The sequence below is a fragment of the Salvelinus namaycush genome, chromosome 21 (genome assembly GCF_016432855.1).
Source record: "Salvelinus namaycush isolate Seneca chromosome 21, SaNama_1.0, whole genome shotgun sequence".
Classification (NCBI taxonomy): domain Eukaryota; kingdom Metazoa; phylum Chordata; class Actinopteri; order Salmoniformes; family Salmonidae; genus Salvelinus; species Salvelinus namaycush.
The window spans coordinates 35,516,481-35,538,713 of record NC_052327.1 but is presented as its reverse complement, the minus strand read 5'-3'; the positions used below and the strand labels follow the sequence as shown (position 1 = coordinate 35,538,713).

Sequence of the window (22,233 nt, the reverse complement as noted above, 5' to 3'; positions counted from 1 at the left end):
TGGAAAGATTGTGTATGGAGGAATGGTGTAGGCGTATATTCCTCCCAGTGCATTCTCCAATCTCATACAACATTTGAGAAAAAAAGCTCAATGCTGTTATCCTCGCAAGGTGAGGGTGCCTCAGCAATGAAAACAGGGGTGACAGTCATTTTGACACCAATCTTTCTGAGAATTTGTTTTAATACTTGTTAAACCAAATATACTTCTCTGAGCAATTGTTTTTGCGTAAAATAGTCAACTTTTCCTATTTTGTTTTTGCATACAATATAGCTCAGTATTTGTATTATTGATTTTAAACTGTATTTTTTGCTCATCTTTATCAAGGGTGCCAATAATTTTGGAGGTGACTGTATATCTGCAATTGTTACAACTGAAGAACAGTATAAACAGCGATCCCTCTCAGTTAAAGGGGCAATCTGCGATTGGTAGGCTGCATCCATTTTTTTGAATAAATGAATGATGTATACTGCAGGCCTGCACATTGATTCCTGAAGAATATAACTTATACATGCCTCATGAGCTTATTCAACTGTTTTATTTCTACCCCATCAGAACCCCAAATACAGTTTAGGCTACTGCAAGCTTATTCACTCCAATGTTTCTAAACAATGTAAATGTAAACAAATACTGTATAGGTTAAAACCTTTGATATCATGGACGGTCAGTCATTGAATCCACAGAGGTGTCTATGAATAAGAGAGTGGTTACATTTCTCTGGCCCCATTCCTCAGCTGTTTACCAAATCAGTGGTGGGGTTAACGCTTTGTTGTTGTTTGAACTGCAGTTTGCCTCCTTAACGGGAGTGCTTCTAATAAGATCATTCATCGATAGTTGACCCTAGATGAATATCATTTCATGTCTTAGGCTACAGGTAATACATAATATTGATTCGATAATAGGCTATCTGAATAATAGCGTAGTGTGTGTGTGTGTGTGTGTGTGTGTGTGTGTGTGTGTGTGTGTGTGTGTGTGTGTGTGTGTGTGTGTGTGTGTGTGTGTGTGTGAGAGAGAGAGAGTGTGTGTACGCGCGCGCATTCACGGGGGTGGAGCTGACAATTATAGAATGAGGTTGCCTTTTTTCCTCTGCTGACTCCCACTTGCAGGAGGAGCACTTGCCTCAGAATACTCAATTACCAGAGCCTGGCAGGTAGTGAGCATCGACAAAGTGTTCCGCTGGAAGGCTGCATGCAGACTACTTTTCCAGACAACTTGCTGCAGCAAACAACAACAAACCAACCGACGCAACAGTTCGTAATGTTATTGAATGGAATACGTATTTCACAAATGCGAACATTGAGGGAAAGGGCCTGTTTTCAGATGTGTTTCCATGCGCTAGTCTTGTGAGTGTACAACTAACCAGGTGAAAGCTCAGAAGTGGCCCTAAGTGGCTGACTTTAGGAGGTCACTCAGTCATCATGGCGTATCCTCAAGGCTTTCTCTTCCAACCGTCGGTTTCTCTGGCTCTCCATTCCTGTCCCCCGTTCAGTTCCAGTGTGATTTTAGGAAGACCGAGGACAGATGAAATGGGCCGGCCGTCTTCAGGGTCAGCCTTCGCGCCGTACGCGGGATCACCGGCGTTCAATGGCTCATCGCCAGGCTTCAACTCTTACCTTCAGTACAGCGGAGAGCAGAGGGCGGCAATGAACTCGTTTGTGGTGAGTGAATACTGTACAGTTTAATAATTAATTAGGCACTTTGTAAAAACAAAAATGCTGTTCGTTTCCTTGAAAAGGCCTATTTGTATCCAGCTTTTGGAACGAGTAGGCTGAAGTGTAGCCTTCTGATGCAAGGAGTAGACTATAGATGTTTAATAAATATTTATAAAAGCTTCCTAATAAAAGCTTTAAGTAATTTATAATAAGTTATGCAATTAAATAATTATCACAATTATTTGCTAAACTTTGCAAAAGAAAATATAGAATTTTGAGTTAAAATCGTGTCCAATATTTAATCTGTCATAAATTGTGAATATACTGTGCCTAAATGTAAAGGCCTATAATATACATCAATTTTTATCTCTAAATCAATAGAATTGGAAATGTAAGATCTGGAAATTACGAATACCTTATTTTAGGCTTGCCAGTCTTGTGCAGTCAAAATCTTGAAATAGATGATTATACATTGTCTGTCTATTGACTTTCTAGGGTTCCGCGTATGATCCTTCAGCCGGCATCACTGGCTCTTTAGAATATCACCCGTTTGGTGGTGCATTGGGCCCCTATCCATATGGCGACCCTGCATACAGGAAAAATGCAACACGGGATGCGACTTCCACTCTCAAAGCGTGGCTCAATGAACATCGCAAAAACCCTTACCCCACCAAGGGCGAGAAGATCATGCTGGCAATCATCACCAAGATGACCCTTACCCAAGTGTCCACCTGGTTCGCTAACGCCAGAAGACGTTTGAAGAAAGAGAACAAAATGACGTGGAACCCGAGGAATAGAAGTGAGGATGAGGAAGAGGATGACAACATTGACCTGGAGAAGAATGACGACGACGACGAGCCACTCAAGCCCACAGCAGAAATTGGGTCGAAAAATGAAGCAGGTTAGTTTAATAATTTTTTTCAATAACGTTTATAAGTTGCAATAGGCCTAAAATGTATTTTATTTCAGGCATTTAATTGTTTTCAAAAGTTGTAAAAACAAAAATATTGTCCTATTTCCATGTAATTCACTGCATAGGCTTACAACATGCTGTTGCTTTCGTTAGACCTTGAAAGGGTGATTACGGTAATCCTTGGAACGATTTGGTCTAATTTATTCTATCTTCTTGCAGATGGACATCATCCATATCCAGTGGGAATCTCCCGTGAGAAAGAGGACAATAGCAGCAATGATATGGAACCTGTCTTAACTGATCCGGATTTAAAGGACCATGGGGACAGGAGAGTGCCCGAGATGCTGGGTCCCACTACCACAGCATCTCCTCAAAACGTGCACCTTGGAGCGGAGAGGGATTCAGACTCAGCGGACACGGCAAGTCCACCTGCACCGAGGCGTAATGACACAGGCAACTCCAGCAATGCCACGTCAGTGATTGACTCGCCCCTTCCAGCCCCAAAACCTAAACTGTGGTCGCTGGCGGAGATTGCAACTTCTTCCGACAAATGTAAAGGATGTAGCGATGGTGCCCAGAACGTGCCCCGACAATTGCGCACAGAGATTCCGGCCCGTGTGTCATCTCCACCGCGAGCCGCTCTTCAGAATCATTTCCCTCACAGCGCAGCCCTTTCAAGACATGTCTATTATACATCTCCCTTTTTCCAGGGTTACTCAAACTATCATGGCGCTTTTGGACAGCTGCACAGCCCCGGATCCAACGTGGGGTCAGCGACACATTTAAATGGATTACATCAAACTATGTTACACAGAGCCGAGGCTCTGGCAAGAGACAGCCAAGCCAGGAGCCAAACACAGATAGATCTTTGTAAAGACTTGAGATATGAACTTAAGAAAGGTATGACACATGTTTAGTAGCCTGTGTGTTATTTGGTAAGCTATAGGCTCTATATAAACATTTATTTATTATCGAACTGGGAAAATAAAGGATATTTTCAGTGGGGAAAAGGAAACATTGAACATGAGTATTCTTGTGAGTCCCTAAAAAGGCAACAAACGATTATTTAGGAATATGAATATTGAATTATTACATTTTGCATTTTTTGAAGGATAATGTTTAATAATATCTGAAGAAAGTAAAGTGCATTCCTTTGTCAAAACGCGTGGTGAATATTTAATCATTAAAGAAGAGTTTTATTGAAGTCTGTTTGAGAAGAAAAGCGTGTTACTCTGTCATTTATATTTAACTTTGGTCGTTCATTATGCAAACAATATTTAATTTTTTATCAAGTTCATTTCATATAGCATGGCTGCAATGTTTGACATATGTGCCTTGTCAAATAACCGCAGCCATGTTATGCACACAACTTCACACAGAAAGTTGCCAATGCGGCAAAGGTATTGGATTAAAAAAACAATGCATTATTGTGTTAACTGCATTATCACAGAACCATTCCAATAAGTAATATATATGTATTTCAATAAGGATAAATCAATCTCGAAATTCCCCCTGCATGTAGCCAGGCTAGATTTTAGTAGCAATTACATGAAGCAACTGTGGAAAATGTAATCCCCATATATCTGTTTTATTTGTATTTATTTTGAAGTTGAGCAGGGAGGAAATTAAATATTTAAATATCACACCACAAAAATATTCCTCGTCAACCAGGCCTATCTGCGTTTTGAAAATATTAACAGTTAAGAAGCTTACATTTTCCAAGGCCATCTTGAAGGAATTAAGTGTGTACGTTCGAAAATGTTATCCTGAAGGAGGGGATTTCTCTTGATCCTGGAATTCGAAGAGCCAAAAAGCAACAAAACATGCAGAGAAGAGTGAGAAAAGCGTATCACAGTGTACTAAACTCAGCGCACTTAGTGCACAATGACTTAAAAGGGTATGTAAAAATACCTAAGGTATTTAAAGCAATTCCATGTTTTCTATGTTGCAGTGATTTTTCGTGGCTTTCTGCATAGGCTATTTTTCTCAAAAGTCTCTTGATATTGAAGTCCTTTTTAAAACGGATAACTAACAGAGAAAGTGTGTATGAAACATCAATACATTGTGTCTATGGACGTTTAAACGGTTCCTGAGACGTTCTATAGTCTGAGACACACCATCATCTTACTCAAAACGTTAAAAGATTATAAAAACATTCGGACATTTTCATGTTTCTGTTGTCTTGGATTCAGTAAAAGCTCAGGTTACACAAAGGTCATAAGAAATATAAATGGTATTTGTTTAAACTCAAATTGACAGTCTATGGATACATTTTTCATGATGGCAAAATATGACCTTTTTTTAATAGTGCAGGATATCTACCCATTTAGTTTTATAGAATTACTTCTAGGTCCCAGCTACATACACAAATGGAAGCCAAGGGGGGAAATCCAATCCACCACAGTCTCAAAAAGGAGTTCAAATACTATAAATAACAACAAAATCATCAAATTATCAAGCAGTAATTTATGGATTATATCGGTATAATATTACCGCTGACTTGGTCCATATCACCCATTCAAACTATTGGCCTGTGACCTCTTTTTTTTTTACATTTTCTTTTTTACACCCTTTTTTATAAAATCTAAAGAATATCTGTGCTGTAACTTTATCATACCAAAGACACAACCTTATCATTTATTATTTAGGAGCAGTCCTCTGTATGAATTTGCCAAAGTTGCATTCAGTAGATTAACTAAAACATTGACATTTGCAGTGAAGTAATTGTTTGATTGGCTTTAGGGCCCATATGTCTCTCTTTCCCAACTGTGTTGTGCATTGAGGCTAAACACCACCAGACATCAATCAAATTTGTATTCGTCACATGCGTCGTAAACAACAGGTGTAGACGCTGCTGGGGCATTCTCAACCAGTGTGAGGTCCACTCTGCATGGGATAACCCCTAGGACTACCAGATGTTAGGATCTGATATCACCTAGCCCCCTGCCATGCAGTCCCTTCACCCTCTTCTCCCCTTCTCTACTCCCTCGCTCCAGGACCTCTATAAAAGCAGCTGGTCTCACAGTGTTGGTTTTCAGACGCAGAACATTGTGTTGAACGGCCCAGTCTCTGGTCTTTGAGGGCTGAGGTAATGTTGTGCCTCAAAACAAGAAGTCTCCTCCCACATTAAGCACATACAGTACCTTCCATATGAAAAATAAAATAAATACAATCCATGTGTAAGGCTTGCATTTCAATAGAACAACGTTTCAAAGTGCTTTACATTTAATGACCTCGTGAGTCATCCTCACATTTTACATTGTTTAACCCAATCGAGTGTGTTAGAGTAAGGTTGGAACCAAAGCCTGCACACCCAGTAGCTTTCCAGGAGGGTAGACTGAGACAGACATATCATATATGTATATATATGTATATGTTCCCCAAACTTGGTCCTGGGTCCCCCATGGTTTGGGAAACCCTGGTATAATGACTGTAGCCGTAACTTTGCCTGAAGTGCCCTCTAGTGCCAGTAAAAAGATGCAGCAGTCACGGAGACACCCAATCAAAAACCACTTACTGCATTCCTCACTGAATATGGCCTGGGTGAAGTAGCAGCAGACGAGCAACATTTTGTAGTAGTCCAGGAGTATTCTCCCGCTCTGTGGAAGACACATTGCACTCGTAACTGTCGCCTGATGTGAGCTGGGAGGCTGGAGCTCGTAATGGCACCTGCCCCAAAGTAGTGTACTTCCTGACTCCCATATGTCCCCTAAGCAGACGGCCACGGAGTACGCTTCTGTGAGGACCATGCAGAGAGAACGCCCAGGGTCTGCCTGGATGACATGAACACCATGTTGACAGTGACATACATGACCTATCAGGGCAGTATGGACTCCCTGGTGCCACAGCAGAAAGCAACATTATTAGACAGAGGCTCAGCTGTTGTCTCTGCTTGCTCGCTCTCCTGGTGGCACCTAGGGCCCTCGTCTCACTGGATCGCTATTGGATCACATGTGGAGGAAGGCCAATCTCATTGAAGGACAAACACCGCTATCTAGTGGTGGATACCATAACATTCAAATGAGTAGAATGGGCATCCTTAAAGCACAATCAGCAGTTGAAACATTAACAAAGCGTCCTCCGCGCCCCTATATACTGTAGTGTATAGTGTTCGTTTACAAATATTGTAGTAAAACAAGGTTATATTTTGGGTCCTGATGGGGCACAACAATTGAACGAAGCTCATGAGGCATTTTATTCAAGAATCAAATGTGTACATATAATGTATCACTCCAAAATGGACGTACCAAGTCTAGAATGACCCTTTAAAATATTTTAACCGTATAAAAGTCATAACATTAGAAACTTACCAAGCATATAGATCCTAAAGCACAATATATATATATTTTTTAATAACTGGCCAACACCTGCAAAGAACAGAACAAATGACAATAGATCATGGGTTTATTTATTGTTCACTGCCTCAACATTCAAAATAAAATACTTTATACATAAATTAACATTGAAATTGGAGTGGATAACTACTACTGCATATACCAAAACGGTCACCTTGAAATAAAAATACATCCCTACGCTGATTGATGCTAGTCGTTTGTGTTAAATATACTGTATGTGCTGTATAACGGTCATTTAAAATAATGTCAATTCAAAAAGAGCTACAGACATTTCAGAGTGTTGTTGACAGAAAACAAAATGGTAGGAGTAAAGTGCAAACTCCCAATAGCATCGGTTGGGTCCTATATGGCCTTGCTTGGCAGGATCAACTGCCATTGAGGTGAAACAGAATTTTCTGCTGAATGATAAATAAGCACTTTTTGCAATATATTGTTTTCTACAGGTTACATATGTACCCATTTCCATGGCATGTGTGACATCAGAATAAAGTAAAGATGATAGACATTAACTATGGCAGTTGTGTTACTATATTCTCAAATGCAGTACAACTACAGTACAATTTCTGGAGTCAACAAATTGAGCTACTCTCTGTATATAGATGTGTATACATTGCTCCCTCTACCGAGAGAACAAACAAGAAAACTGTGTGTGACATTCACTGGGATACAAGTGTGGCCTTACTGTGCATAGTCATTCAGATGTCATGTGTTATAGATGGGCTGGAAAGGAGAATTGATGGTTTTCTTAAAAGGGAATAACTAACGCAGTCAATTAAAAATGATATCCAAACCTGAGAAGTGTAATAAAAAAACAAAATAGTTAAGAATAAAAACAGAGCCCTGATTGTACATGTTGAAATAAAACCCTGTCAGATGTAAGAGGAGCATAGATGCAGATGATCCTATCAAGTAAACCAACTTTCTTCATCGTGATATGCTATAATGTCACTGTTAGAACGTTCCATCTACTCTCTTTTAGAAGAGTGAGCAACCAAATAAAAAATGTACTAAAACAGAAATGACATTCGCATGAAGTTGAATTAACATGATTTGTTACCCTTTTTCCTGAAGGCAAGGTGAAAAAGTGCTTTCAATAACAGTCAGTATAGAAGTCCTCTTTCTGTAACTAGAACTAGGCTCCACTCATCTCTGGTTAACCCACTCTGTGCAAGTTCTCCCGTCTGGGGTCTGCCTCAACCATCCATTCCTTAGAGGATCTCCATTTCTTCCACCAGGTCTTCTACCAGCTCTTTGGGTGGGCTCCCAGCTTCTGGACAGTATCTTTTCCACTGTAAATCTGTATCTGGTGAGGACATCTTTTCATGTCCTTCTCGGTCTTTGTCTCCTTCATTGACTTGGCTAGGTGTGTGTGACGGGTCGCTGCTGGTTGTTTGTAGTGTATTAGAGGGGTCGTTGGCTGTGTGTGTGTATTTGAACGGTCATCAGCTGTGAACATGACACGTCAACCATGTCAGGCTCACCAGGAGTGTCTGTGTGTGAACGGTCTTCGGCTACATGTGTGTCCACCTTAACCTCTCCTGTGTGTCTCAGGTCCCGGGCCCACTGAGGGAATGGGGGGTGCTCTGTGTCCACGGTGTGACAGTGACTCAGGACCCTCTCGCTGTCCCTGTGGTACCCAGGCGGGGGGCTTCCCTCTGGGCTGGAGCTGAAAGGCCCACTGCTCTCCAGGGTCACCCCCCGCCTCAGCTTCCTCCTCTGGGCAGTGGGTGAGTTGATGGAAGGCACACTGGGAAGACCTTTCTTCATCTGCTCAACTCTGCAAACATCATCCCTTTTAATAAACTTACATTTTAAAAGGAACTGCTATGTTTCAGTGCAGTTCCTTAAAATGTAAGTTTATTATGACAAAAGTTGTATTGTAGACCTCTGTGTTAACTGCTTAAACATTTCTCTATACTTTCTAGAAAACATTTGACATCTAACTCAACTACAAACAAACTCCACATGGTAAACTAATACGTTTAGCAAACTCAAGTTCAAATATTCCACTAGGAGACACAAGTCATCCTTTCCATGAGACCAACCTGTTGATTGACTGGGCCAGCTTCTGACATCTTCCATTGGTATTATGCTGATGGAGCTTGAACCTCTGGACAAATGAATGGGCTGTGATTGGGAGAAACGAGTTAGACACTAGCATGCCACAGGAATGCATTCTGTGGTATAGGATAGGAAGGCAGCCACAGTTTGAAGATGGTGACGAAGACTTGTCACTGTGTGTTGGTTGTGGCACATCTCTACTGTCACCCTCTAGCAGGTCAAGGAAAAAGTGGCTGGTGTCAATACTGGCTCTCTTACCCAAAGCCCCCTTGGGCACAGAGAGCAGTTTGATTGGTTCAGCATCAGGGGAGAGTCCAGAAGCCTTCTGAAGCATCCTCAGGATCTCAGTGTTCTGTAGATACATTTAATCAATGATTCTCTCCGATCTGCTACTGAACATACAGTGTGTATTTAGACCATGCAGTAGCTGTTCTATTCTCACCTTGCCCCCAGTCTCCTTGCCACAGTCAAGTGCTGTCCTCTGTCTCCGGTTCCTCATGTGGACCAGGGCTCCAGCCTGCAGTAACAGCTCCACCAGAACCAGGTGACCTCCCCTCACAGCCTCATGCAGGGCCGTGTTCCCCTGGTTGTTGGACAGGTTCACTGACGCATTGCTCTGGAGGCCCATAGAACACACATTGTAAAGAGTAACAGTTGGCCTGTGTGTTCACCTGCAGCAGGATGGTGTGTGTGTGTGTGTGTGTGTAGCAGGATGGTGTGTGTGTGTGTGTGTGTGTGTGTAGCAGGATGGTGTGTGTGTGTGTGTGTGTGTGTGTAGCAGGATGGTGTGTGTGTGTGTGTGTGTGTAGCAGGATGGTGTGTGTAGCAGGATGGTGTGTGTGTTCACCTGAGGCAGGACGGTGTGTGTGTGTGTGTGTGTGTGTGTGTGTGTGTGTGTGTGTGTGTACACTTGCGGCAGGACGGTGTGTGTTTGTGTGTGTGTTCACCTGCGACAGGACGGTGTGTGTGTGTGTGTGTGTGTACATACGGCAGGACAGTGTGTGTGTGTGTGTGTGTTCACCTGCGGCAGGACGGTGTGTGTGTTCACATGCGGCAGGACAGTGTGTGTGTGTGTGTTCACCTGCGGCAGGACGGTGTGTGTGTGTGTTCACCTGCGGCAGGACGGTGTGTGTGTGTGTTCACCTGCGGCAGGACGGTGTGTGTGTGTGTGTGTTCACCTGCAGCAGGACGGTGTGTGTGTGTGTGTGTGTACATGTGGCAGGACAGTGTGTGTGTGTGTACATGCGGCAGGACGGTGTGTGTGTGTGTACATGTGGCAGGACAGTGTGTGTGTGTGTGTGTGTTCACCTGCGGCAGGACGGTGTGTGTGTGTGTGTGTGTTCACCTGCAGCAGGACGGTGTGTGTGTGTGTGTGTGTACATGTGGCAGGACTGTGTGTGTGTGTGTGTGTGTACATGCGGCAGGACGGTGTGTGTGTGTGTACATGTGGCAGGACAGTGTGTGTGTGTGTGTGTGTGTTCACCTGCAGCAGGACGGTGTGTGTGTGTGTGTGTGTGTTCACCTGCGGCAGGACGGTGTGTGTGTGTGTTCACCTGCGGCAGGACGGTGTGTGTGTGTTCACCTGCGGCAGGACGGTGTGTGTGTGTCTTCACCTGCGGCAGGACGGTGTGTGTACCTGCGGCAGGACGGTGTGTGTGTGTGTGTTCACCTGCGGCAGGATGGTGTGTGTGTGTGTGTGCGGCAGGATGGTGTGTGTAGCAGGATGGTGTGTGTGTGTGTTCACCTGCGGCAGGACGGTGTGTGTGTGTTCACCTGCGGCAGGACGGTGTGTGTACCTGCGGCAGGACGGTGTGTGTGTGTGTACCTGCGGCAGGACGGTGTGTGTGTGTGTACCTGCGGCAGGACAGTGTGTGTGTGTGTGTACCTGCGGCAGGACGGTGTGTGTGTGTGTGTGTGTGTGTGTACCTGCAGCAGTACGGTGTATGTGTGTACCTGCGGCAGGACGGTGTATGTGTGTACCTGCGGCAGGACGGTGTGTGTGTGTGTGTACCTGCGGCAGGATGGTGTGTGTGTGTGTGTACCTGCGGCAGGATGGTGTGTGTGTGTGTGTGTACCTGCGGCAGGATGGTGTGTGTGTGTGTACCTGCGGCAGGATGGTGTGTGTGTGTGTGTGTGTGTGTGTGTGTGTGTGTGTTGTAACGGCCCTGATTTCTTTCTGAACCGTCTCATTGCTTCTCCTTCCATTAGGGCGCTTCCCCTTTAATTCCCAATTAAATAGCCAGCATCAGCTGCGCAAGTGGGGTTGTGATGGAGACATGAATGAGGATGTGTTAGTTCGGAAGCTTCTCTCTTCTGTGTGTTTTGTAGCCTAATAGCAAGTTTACCCAGGATCGGATCCACTCTTTGCGTCCGTGGACTACACCTCTCCGTTGTTCTTCGTGGCCTTTCTCCGCTGGAGTTCTGTTGGCGGATTGGATTGTCTGACTGACCGACCAACAACCTTTTTGTATATGGTATTTCATTTGTTTTGGTGTGATCTATACCGTGATGATTTATGTAGTTAGTTGTAGTTGAGGACTTATTAAGAGTTGAAACGCTTGATGGTTGTGTGGTAAAATAATTGTTATTTTGATTGTATGATTTGATACTGGGTTTACGCTACACTTGTATGAACAGACAAACATTGCGTGACTAAGGTCACTTGAGTTCCCTGAACTTCTTTCCCGGGCTGGACTCTTTTTAGGCCCGAGGTACAAGACATTTCTGGAGGAACCAGAGCTCATTATTTGTTATATTGTTATGTGTGTGTGATCATTTATCATTTATGTTGGTAATACAACCCACGCAAAAGAATACAGTTGTTTTTGAAGTTCTTTCCAATGTTAAGGGTTTATGAAAAGTGTATTTCCATCCTGACTTTTACAAGTCTTTTCTATTGGTGTAGACTTGACGGACCAGATGGGACTCATTCCCTCCCAAACAAAAAGGAGAAACCAATGTTTTCTCTGGTAGGCACAACCTACCTGGCACCCCTATAAATAATAACCTCAAGTCAAAACCGTTACAGTGTGTGTGTACCTGCGGCAGGATGGTGTGTGTGTACCTGCGGCAGGATGGTGTGTGTGTGTGTGTGTGTGTGTGTGTGTGTCTGCTCACCTGCGGCAGGACGGTGTGTGTGTGTACCTGCGGCAGGAGGGTGTGTGTGCTCACCTGCGGCAGGACGGTGTGTGCGTGTACCTGCGGCAGGACGGTGTGTGCGTGTACCTGCGGCAGGACGGTGTGTGTGTGTGTGTGTTCACCTGCGGCAGGACGGTGTGTGTGTGTGTGTGTTCACCTGCGGCAGGACGGTGTGTGTGTGTTCACCTGCGGCAGGACGGTGTGTGTGTGTGTGTGTGTGTGTGTGTGTTCACCTGCGGCAGGATGGTGTGTGTGTGTGTGTGTGTTCACCTGCGGCAGGACGGTGTGTGTGTGTGTGTGTACCTGCGGCAGGACGGTGTGTGTGTGTGCGCGTGTACCTGCGGCAGGATGGTGTGTGTGTGTACCTGCGGCAGGACGGTGTGTGTACCTGCGGCAGGACGGTGTGTGTACCTGCGGCAGGACGGTGTGTGTGTGTACCTGCGGCAGGACGGTGTGTGTGTACCTGCGGCTGGACGGTGTGTGTGTGTGTGTACCTGCGGCAGGACGGTGTGTGTGTGTGTGTGTACCTGCGGCTGGACGGTGTGTGTGTGTGTGTGTACCTGCGGCTGGACGGTGTGTGTGTGTGTGTGTACCTGCGGCTGGACGGTGTGTGTGTGTGTACCTGCGGCTGGACGGTGTGTGTGTGTGTACCTGCGGCTGGACGGTGTGTGTGTGTGTGTGTGTACCTGCGGCAGGACGGTTTGTGTGTGTGTGTGTTCACCTGCGGCAGGACAGTGTGTGTTCACCTGCGGCAGGACGGTGTGTGTGTGTGTGTGTGTGTGTGTGTGTGTTCACCTGCGGCAGGACGGTGTGTGTGTGTGTTCACCTGCGGCAGGACGGTGTGTGTGTGTGTGTTCACCTGCGGCAGGACGGTGTGTGTGTGTGTGTACCTGCGGCAGGACGGTGTGTGTGTGTGTGTACCTGCGGCAGGACGGTGTGTACCTGCGGCAGGACGGTGTGTACCTGCGGCAGGACGGTGTGTGTGTGTGTGTGTGTACCTGCGGCAGGACGGTGTGTGTGTGTACCTGCGGCAGGACGGTGTGTGTGTACCTGCGGCTGGACGGTGTGTGTGTGTGTGTACCTGCGGCAGGACGGTTTGTGTGTGTGTGTTCACCTGCGGCAGGACAGTGTGTGTGTGTGTGTGTGTTCACCTGCGGCAGGACAGTGTGTGTGTGTGTGTGTGTTCACCTGCGGCAGGACGGTGTGTGTGTGTGTGTGTGTTCACCTGCGGCAGGATGGTGTGTGTGTTCACCTGCGGCAGGATGGTGTGTGTGTGTGTGTGTGTACCTGCGGCAGGACGGTGTGTGTGTGTACCTGCGGCAGGAGGGTGTGTGTGTGTACCTGCGGCAGGACGGTGTGTGTGTACCTGCGGCTGGACGGTGTGTGTGTGTTTGTACCTGCGGCAGGACGGTGTGTGTGTGTGTGTGTACCTGCGGCTGGACGGTGTGTGTGTGTGTGTGTACCTGCGGCTGGACGGTGTGTGTGTGTGTACCTGCGGCTGGACGGTGTGTGTGTGTACCTGCGGCTGGACGGTGTGTGTGTGTGTGTGTGTACCTGCGGCAGGACGGTTTGTGTGTGTGTGTGTTCACCTGCGGCAGGACAGTGTGTGTTCACCTGCGGCAGGACGGTGTGTGTGTGTGTGTGTGTGTGTGTGTGTGTGTGTGTGTGTGTGTGTGTGTGTGTGTTCACCTGCGGCAGGACGGTGTGTGTGTGTGTTCACCTGCGGCAGGACGGTGTGTACCTGCGGCAGGACGGTGTGTACCTGCGGCAGGACGGTGTGTGTGTGTGTGTGTGTGTACCTGCGGCAGGACGGTGTGTGTGTGTACCTGCGGCAGGACTGTGTGTGTGTGTACCTGCGGCAGGACGGTGTGTGTGTACCTGCGGCTGGACGGTGTGTGTGTGTGTGTGTGTGTGTGTGTACCTGCGGCTGGACGGTGTGTGTGTGTGTGTGCCTGCGGCAGGACGGTTTGTGTGTGTGTGTTCACCTGCGGCAGGACGGTGTGTGTGTTCACCTGCGGCAGGACGGTGTGTGTGTGTGTGTGTGTTCACCTGCGGCAGGACGGTGTGTGTGTGTGTGTACCTGCGGCAGGACGGTGTGTGTATGTGTGTGTACCTGCGGCAGGACGGTGTGTGTGTGTGTGTGTACCTGCGGCAGGACGGTGTGTGTGTGTGTGTACCTGCTGCAGGACGGTGTGTACCTGCGGCAGGACGGTGTGTGTGTGTGTGTGTGTGTGTACCTGCGGCAGGACGGTGTGTGTGTGTACCTGCGGCAGGACGGTGTGTGTGTGTGTACCTGCGGCAGGACGGTGTGTGTGTGTGTGTGTACCTGCGGCAGGACGGTGTGTGTGTGTGTGTGTACCTGCGGCAGGACGGTGTGTGTGTGTGTACCTGCGGCAGGACGGTGTGTGTGTGTGTGTACCTGCGGCAGGACGGTGTGTGTGTGTGTGTACCTGCGGCAGGACGGTGTGTGTGTGTGTGTGTACCTGCGGCTGGACGGTGTGTGTGTGTGTGTGTACCTGCGGCTGGACGGTGTGTGTGTGTGTGTGTACCTGCGGCTGGACGGTGTGTGTGTGTGTGTGTACCTGCGGCTGGACGGTGTGTGTGTGTGTGTGTGTGTGTACCTGCGGCTGGACGGTGTGTGTGTGTACCTGCGGCTGGACGGTGTGTGTGTGTGTACCTGCGGCTGGACGGTGTGTGTGTGTGTGTGTGTGTGTACCTGCGGCTGGACGGTGTGTGTGTGTGTGTACCTGCGGCAGGACGGTTTGTGTGTGTGTGTTCACCTGCGGCAGGACAGTGTGTGTGTGTGTGTTCACCTGCGGCAGGACGGTGTGTGTGTGTGTGTTCACCTGCGGCAGGACGGTGTGTGTGTGTGTACCTGCGGCAGGACGGTGTGTGTGTGTGTGTGTACCTGCAGCAGGACGGTGTGTGTGTGTGTGTAACTGCGGCAGGACGGTGTGTGTGTGTGTGTACCTGCAGCAGGACGGTGTGTGTGTGTGTACCTGCGGCAGGACGGTGTGTGTGTGTGTGTGTGTACCTGCGGCAGGACGGTGTGTGTGTGTGTGTGTGTGTGTTCACCTGTAGCAGGACGGTGTGTGTGTGTGTGTTCCTGCGGCAGGACGGTGTGTGTGTGTGTGCGCGTGTACCTGCGGCAGGACGGTGTTTGTGTGGGTGTGTGTGTGCGCGCGTGTACCTGCGGCAGGACTGTGTGTGTGTGTGTGTGTGTGTTCACCTGTGGCAGGACGGTGTGTGTGTGTGTGTGTGTTCACCTGTGGCAGGACGGTGTGTGTGTGTGTGTGTGTTCACCTGTGGCAGGACGGTGTGTGTGTGTGTGTGTGTGTGTGTGTGTTCACCTGTGGCAGGACGGTGTGTGTGTGTGTGTGTGTTCACCTGTGGCAGGACGGTGTGTGTGTGTGTGTTCCTGCGGCAGGACGGTGTGTGTGTGTGTGTGTGTTCCTGCGGCAGGACGGTGTGTGTGTGTTCCTGCGGCAGGACGGTGTGTGTGTGTGTGTTCCTGCGGCAGGACGGTTTGTGTGTGTGTGTGTTCACCTGCGGCAGGACAGTGTGTGTGTGTGTGTGTGTGTGTGTTCACCTGCGGCAGGACAGTGTGTGTGTGTGTGTTCACCTGCGGCAGGACGGTGTGTGTGTGTGTGTGTGTGTGTTCACCTGCGGCAGGACGGTGTGTGTTCACCTGCGGCAGGATGGTGTGTGTGTGTGTGTGTTCACCTGCGGCAGGATGGTGTGTGTGTTCACCTGCGGCAGGACGGTGTGTGTGTGTGTGTACCTGCAGCAGGACGGTGTGTGTGTGTGTGTGTGTGTGTGTACCTGCAGCAGGACGGTGTGTGTGTGTGTGTGTAACTGCGGCAGGACGGTGTGTGTGTGTGTGTGTGTGTACCTGCAGCAGGACGGTGTGTGTGTGTGTACCTGCGGCAGGACGGTGTGTGTGTGTGTGTGTGTACCTGCGGCAGGACGGTGTGTGTGTGTACCTTCGGCAGGACGGTGTGTGTGCGTACCTGCGGCAGGACGGTGTGTGCGCGTACCTGCGGCAGGATGGTGTGTGTGTGTGTGTGTGTGTTCACCTGTAGCAGGACGGTGTGTGTGTGTGTGTGTTCCTGCGGCAGGACGGTGTGTGTGTGTGTGCGCGCGTACCTGCGGCAGGACGGTGTGTGTGTGGGTGTGTGTGTGCGCGCGTGTACCTGCGGCAGGACTGTGTGTGTGTGTGTGTTCCTGTGGCAGGACGGTGTGTGTGTGTGTGTGTGTGTTCCTGCGGCAGAACGGTGTGTGTGTGTGTGTGTGTGTTCCTGTGGCAGGACGGTGTGTGTGTGTGTGTGTGTTCACCTGTGGCAGGACGGTGTGTGTGTGTGTGTGTGTGTTCCTGTGGCAGAACGGTGTGTGTGTGTGTGTGTGTGTGTTCCTGCGGCAGGACGGTGTGTGTGTGTTCCTGCGGCAGGACGGTGTGTGTGTGTGTGTGTGTTCCTGCGGCAGGACGGTGTGTGTTTGTGTGTGTTCCTGCGGCAGGACGGTGTGTGTGTGTGTGTTCCTGCGGCAGGACGGTGTGTGTGTGTGTGTTCCTGCGGCAGGACGGTGTGTGTGTGTGTGTGTGTGTTCCTGCGGCAGGACGGTGTGTGTGTGTGTGTGTGTGTTCCTGCGGCAGGACGGTGTGTGTGTGTGTGTGTGTTCCTGCAGCAGGACGGTGTGTGTGCGCGCGTGTACCTGCGGCAGGACGGTGTGTGTGTGTGTGTGTTCCTGCGGCAGGACGGTGTGTGTGTGTGTGTTCCTGCGGCAGGACGGTGTGTGTGTGTGTGTGTGTGTGTTCCTGCGGCAGGACGGTGTGTGTGTGTGTGTGTGTGTTCCTGCGGCAGGACGGTGTGTGTGTGTGTGCGCGCGTGTACCTGCGGCAGGACTGTGTGTGTGTGTGTTCCTGCGGCAGGACGGTGTGTGTGTGTGTGTTCCTGCGGCAGGACGGTGTGTGTGCGCGCGTACCTGCGGCAGGACGGTGTGTGTGCGCGCGTGTACCTGCGGCAGGACGGTGTGTGCGCGCGTGTACCTGCGGCAGGACGGTGTGTGTGCGCGCGTGTACCTGCGGCAGGACGGTGTGTGTGTGCGCGCGTACCTGAGGCAGGACGGTGTGTGTGCGCGCGCGTACCTGCGGCAGGACGATGTGTGTGCGCGCGCGTACCTGCGGCAGGACGGTGTGTGTGTGTGTGTGTGTGTGCGCGCGCGTACCTGCGGCAGGACGGTGTGTGTGTGTGTGTGTTTGTGTGTGCGCGCGCGTACCTGAGGCAGGACGGTGTGTGTGTGTTCCTGCGGCAGGACGGTGTGTGTGTGTTCCTGCGGCAGGACGGTGTGTGTGTGTTCCTGCGGCAGGACGGTGTGTGTGTGTGTGTGTGTTTACCTGTAGCAGGATATTGGCTGTGTCCAGGTGACCTCTGAGGCAGGCGTGGATCAGAGGGGTGTTGCCATAGTGATCCTTCTTATTCAGCTTGGCGTTGCACTCCAGCAGTGATGTCACTACCTGAACATGATTAATGAGATGGGTGGGGTTTGAGCTTTTGGGACTATTCCATTTGTTCAGATGTGCCATGCAAGCTCAATCGAACACAGCTGAAATATAGTGCTGCGTGCCCACCTGTATGTGGTTGTTCTGGCTGGCCAGGTGCAGTGGCGTGGCGCTCTGGCTGTTGCGTGCGTCAACATTGGCCTCGTGGCGGCTGAACAGGGACACCAGGGCTGTGTGACCATGGAGCGCTGCGACGTGGAGGGGAGTGAAGCCATCCACACTACTGCTGTTCACACTCAGACCACTGGCCTGCAGGCACGCCAACTTCTGGAGTCAAACACACACAGAGGAAAATACAAAGAATAACATCATCAAGTTAACTAGGCAGCACTGCAGGAACACCATAAATCATATCCTTTCAACATCTAACTTTCCATTCAACATAGCTTCAGTGCTGCCAGCCATGTGTCAAGTTCGCCGTTTGCTCACTGACATCGTCTATATATCAGAAAGGGGCTTGGCCAAGGAGTAGGAATGAAAGGCCAGGGTTTCTCTCTGACCTTCTGTGTTGGTCCACAGTGTGGACACTGGCACAGTGGGTGGCACAGTTCTGTCCAGGATGGCAGCCCTGCATGCTGCTCCTCTGGTTCCTCGTCCAACCACTCCAACAGGTACCGCACCATCTCTATGTCTCCATCCGCCACCGCACGAAGCAACTTCTCCACCTGTCAGTCGAGAGAGTGAGGCTACATATTAGAACACCAGCCAGATCTTTACAAACTGGATTACAAATTACAGAGTCATCCCACAAAAAAATGTTGGGTGAAAGCGCCAAATATTAGCTTCCGTCAATATAGAAAAATAGTGCATCTAATTTCTACTACATCCCTATACCCCTTAAATTAAGATGATGCTACTCATCTCAGGTATTGCCAGGGTCAGCCCTGCCCAGGGGTCCTCAGTGCTTCTAACCTCTTTGTGTCGGACCCGGTCTCCGTCGGGTCTGGCCTCGGCGCTCTGGGAGGTAGTGCTGGAAACAGAGGAGCGGCGGCTGCTGCAGTCAGAGGCCTGGGGGGAACGGTTTGGGGACTGAGAGCGAGAGAGCACCGTCACTCAGCTGACCACACACACACAGTACAGCACGTTTCAAAAACTAATTCCACGGAGGCTCGAGTGTCTGCGGGTTTTGGCTCTTCCATTGTCCTTAAATTATGAATTAAGGTCTCTGATTAATAAGGAACTCCCCTCACCTAGTTGTCTACGTCTTAACCAAAAACCATGGAATGAGTTTGACACCCATGTAGTACAGGCTGCTCCTAGCAGAGCAAGTGAAGAGATATATTTGGAAGAGTCTAGAGTAGAACTACAGTATGTTGGTTAATGGTGTTCTAACAGGCTGGCTGCCTGGAGTAGAGCCATCATTGTATCTAATGAAATACTGTAGTTACATCTCTTCTCTGTCACTTCCTAAGTGATGAAATCTGACTTACATCATTGTTCTCTCTTCTATGAGAGACGTTGTGGGACAACTCCAATAGCGTCAGAATCTGCAAGACGCATAGACAAGTACACTTCAGTTACACACGCTCTTACGCATGTGCACATACTTCTTAATTTGCACATAACGAGTCCACAAACACACTCCTTGACACACAAGCACTGTTCCGTTTACAAATTCTGGCATGTACACAGCTGTTCCAGAATTACCTCTGATACTCATTCTGGTATGTAGCCTAGATACACACTGCGTTAAGCTATACAGGACAAAAGCTTTTGTAAAAGGATAATCACTAACTGGGTTACTACTTTCACATTCTTTCAGGTTCATACATCAGCTTAAGAGATTAAAAAGTAGGCAATAAATAATGACTTAAGCATAAAAGTAGGCTCTATTTCTAATACAACCTTTTCACATTTCATTCTTGTTCAAAATCATAATAATACTGAATGACAAGGCAAATATATCAAGCCAATCCTGTTGCTAGGCCATCCAGAAATATTTTCTTCCTTAGAACAATTCCCACCCTTCTGTTAATACTTTCTCTGAATATATCTATTTATCTAACTAAAATGTTTAGTATGCTAAGCCTCATCTTTAACAGTAGAAAAGCCTGGCCGAGGGGGACCCCCCTTCGAGCCAATGACGAGTTTTTTGGACGTCAACATTCTAAAAAAAACACATGTCATATACACCCCGTCCAAAAGTTTGGAGTCACTTAGAAATGTCCTTGTTTTCCATGAAAATATACATGAAATTAGTTGCAAAAGGAATAGGAAATATAGTCAAGATGTTGACAAGGTTATAAATAATGATTTTAAACTGAAATAATAATTGTGTACTTCAAACTTTGCTTTCATCAAAGAATCCTCCATTTGCAGCAATTACAGCCTTGCAGACCTTTGGCATTCTAGTTGTCAATTTGTTGAGCTAATCTGAAGATATTTCACTCCATGCTTTCTGAAGCACCTCCCACTAGTTGGATTGGCTTGATGGGCACTTCTTACGTACCATACGGTCAAGCTGCTCCCACAACAGCTCAATAGGGTTGAGATCTGGTGACTGTGCTGGCCACTCCATTACAGACAGAATACCAGCTGACTGCTTCTTCCCTAAATAGTTATTGGATAGTTTGGAGCTTTGCTTTGGGTCATTGTCCTGTTGTAGGAGGAAATTGGCTTCAATTAAGCGCCGTCCACAGGGTATGGCATGGCGTTACAAAATGGAGTGATAGCCTTCCTTCTTCAAGATCCCTTTTATCCTGCACAAATCTCCCACTTTACCACCACCAAAGCACCCCCAGACCATCACATTGCCTCCATGCTTCACAGATGGTGTCAAGCACTCCTCCAGCATCTTTACATTTTTTACAGCGTGTCACGAATGTTCTTCTTTGTGATCCGAACACCTTAAACTTTTCACCTTAAACAATTTCCAATCTCCACAGAAGGGTGGAGGCTGTTATAGCAGCAAAGGGGGAACCAACTCCATATTAATGCACATGATTTAGGAATGAGATTTGATAAGCAGGTGTCCATTTACTTTTGGTCATGTAGTGTAGTTTCGATGGAACATTATCAGCTGTGCTGGATGACTGCCAGGAAAAAAAAATAAGATCCTCTTGAAATTGCTTAGAACACAAATAAGTGTTATATAGACTTATTCAGGAAAAGGACCTGACTTTAAAATGGCAGAGAATTAAAAAAAACATTTTGGTCAATATGACACTCTCTGCTTTCCTAGTGTTAAAGTACCCATGTAAGAAGTGTGTTTCAGGCAGAGGCAGGGTCAGCTGTGACCAGGGGTCTCTACTCCTCACCTTAGAGTTGAGGGCACATTGTAGTGGAGAGTCGTTGACCTTGTTGTAGATGGTGGTGCTGGCTTCGTTCTGCAGCAGCACCTCAATGATGCCCTCGTAGCCCCACCGGGCTGCGATGTGCAGGGGGGTGTCGCCTTTGTCATTCTGGATGTTCAGACGGCACATGTGCAGGTCGTAGTACACCAGGGCTTTAACACACTGAGACACGGATAACACTGTTAGACTGAGAACAATCTCCTCTGAACTACCATAGAGAAGACTGTCAATGCAGGGTGTCATCACCTGTCATCATCATCCATATACTTATTTAAGGCAGTATCAATACAGATACTGTGACTGCTATCCCATGTACTGTGACTGGTTACATTTCTTCAGCTCTATCACTCAGGTTACCACACAAAGTGGCAGAGTCAAGGCTGTTGGAATAAACTGTGCACTTAAATCCAGATTTTAAATGGAGAGTGACTCCCCAGACTGACGTACATCCTCGTGTCCGTACATACAGGCCAGGTGCAGAGGAGTGTTGCCATTGTTATCCTGGGCACCGGAGTAAGCCTTATAGTGCAAGAGCAGCAGCTGGAGTACAGAGAGAGACAGATGGAGACAAACAGAATGTGAGAAAAATATAAATATGTCAGAGACAATATACAGTTTGTAATAGAAGTATCCTTTTTGTATCTTTATTGTAGCTCTCCTAGCCTGGTTCAAGATCTGTTTAGAAGTAGGCAAGGCAGCACAAACAGATCTGGGACCCGGCTATAGCCGTCCTGCTAGCGTCCTGGCTCACCGTGACTCGCTGGTAGCCCTTCTGGCAGGAGAGGTGTAGGGGTGAGAGGGCATGGTAGTCTGTGGCATTCACCAGAGCTCCCTTAGACACTAGCAGGTCGATCAACAGGGACTGACCTGCCATGGCAAAGACAGGCTTTTTATTTGATTTAGACAGTGGGAAATGAGGGAGACAGATGGAAAGGGATGAACAGTACAGAATGTGGCAGACCAGGAATCCCCTGTTGTGTGGCCTGGAGGCAGTTTTCTGGACAACTTTAGGTACCTCTGAAACAGGTTGGTATCTCTTACCGCAGATAGCAGCGATGTGAAGTGGAGTGTATCCCCTGTCGTCTCGAGAGAAGGGAGTTATGATGGAGGGGTCATTCAGGCTCCTGTAAGCAGACAGAGTTGAAGAATAATCACATTTTCAGTTCCTATATGATTTTAAGCCATTAAAATGGGCAGAAAGGGGAAATGATTATAACAAGATGTAGTGAAAGAAATAACTTTTCCTACTGAGAATATCATTTTTTAT

At 47.9% G+C, this 22,233-nt stretch overlaps 2 protein-coding genes across 4 annotated transcripts in view; one reads left to right on the top strand and one right to left on the bottom strand.

Annotated features, from left to right (window-relative positions):
* Positions 1 to 1,415: 1,415 nt before the first annotated feature.
* Positions 1,416 to 3,479, top strand: irx5b (iroquois homeobox 5b). The gene is made up of 3 exons (XM_039016846.1): positions 1,416 to 1,655; positions 2,145 to 2,550; positions 2,782 to 3,479. Exons 1-3 carry the CDS (start codon positions 1,416 to 1,418, stop codon positions 3,477 to 3,479), a joined length of 1,344 nt encoding a protein of 447 aa, XP_038872774.1.
* A 3,473-nt stretch (positions 3,480 to 6,952) lies between these two features.
* Positions 6,953 to 22,233, bottom strand: part of ankrd27 (ankyrin repeat domain 27 (VPS9 domain)) — a 29,013-nt gene continuing 13,732 nt past the window's right edge. Inside the window, exons 15-27 of one of the 3 annotated variants that reach the window (XM_039017628.1) lie at positions 22,008 to 22,090; positions 21,718 to 21,833; positions 21,414 to 21,506; positions 20,931 to 21,128; positions 19,104 to 19,160; positions 18,586 to 18,702; positions 18,174 to 18,338; positions 17,743 to 17,940; positions 17,509 to 17,628; positions 9,421 to 9,594; positions 9,237 to 9,330; positions 8,963 to 9,044; positions 6,953 to 8,694 (exon numbers count right to left, since the gene is read on the bottom strand). In XM_039017628.1, the coding sequence (XP_038873556.1) occupies positions 8,319 to 8,694; positions 8,963 to 9,044; positions 9,237 to 9,330; positions 9,421 to 9,594; positions 17,509 to 17,628; positions 17,743 to 17,940; positions 18,174 to 18,338; positions 18,586 to 18,702; positions 19,104 to 19,160; positions 20,931 to 21,128; positions 21,414 to 21,506; positions 21,718 to 21,833; positions 22,008 to 22,090 (1,873 nt within the window). In that variant the 3' untranslated portion in view covers positions 6,953 to 8,318. The remainder of the gene's footprint in view (positions 8,695 to 8,962; positions 9,045 to 9,236; positions 9,331 to 9,420; positions 9,595 to 17,508; positions 17,629 to 17,742; positions 17,941 to 18,173; positions 18,339 to 18,585; positions 18,703 to 19,103; positions 19,161 to 20,930; positions 21,129 to 21,413; positions 21,507 to 21,717; positions 21,834 to 22,007; positions 22,091 to 22,233) is intronic. The other 2 variants (XM_039017629.1, XM_039017630.1) reach the window with 2 other exon arrangements.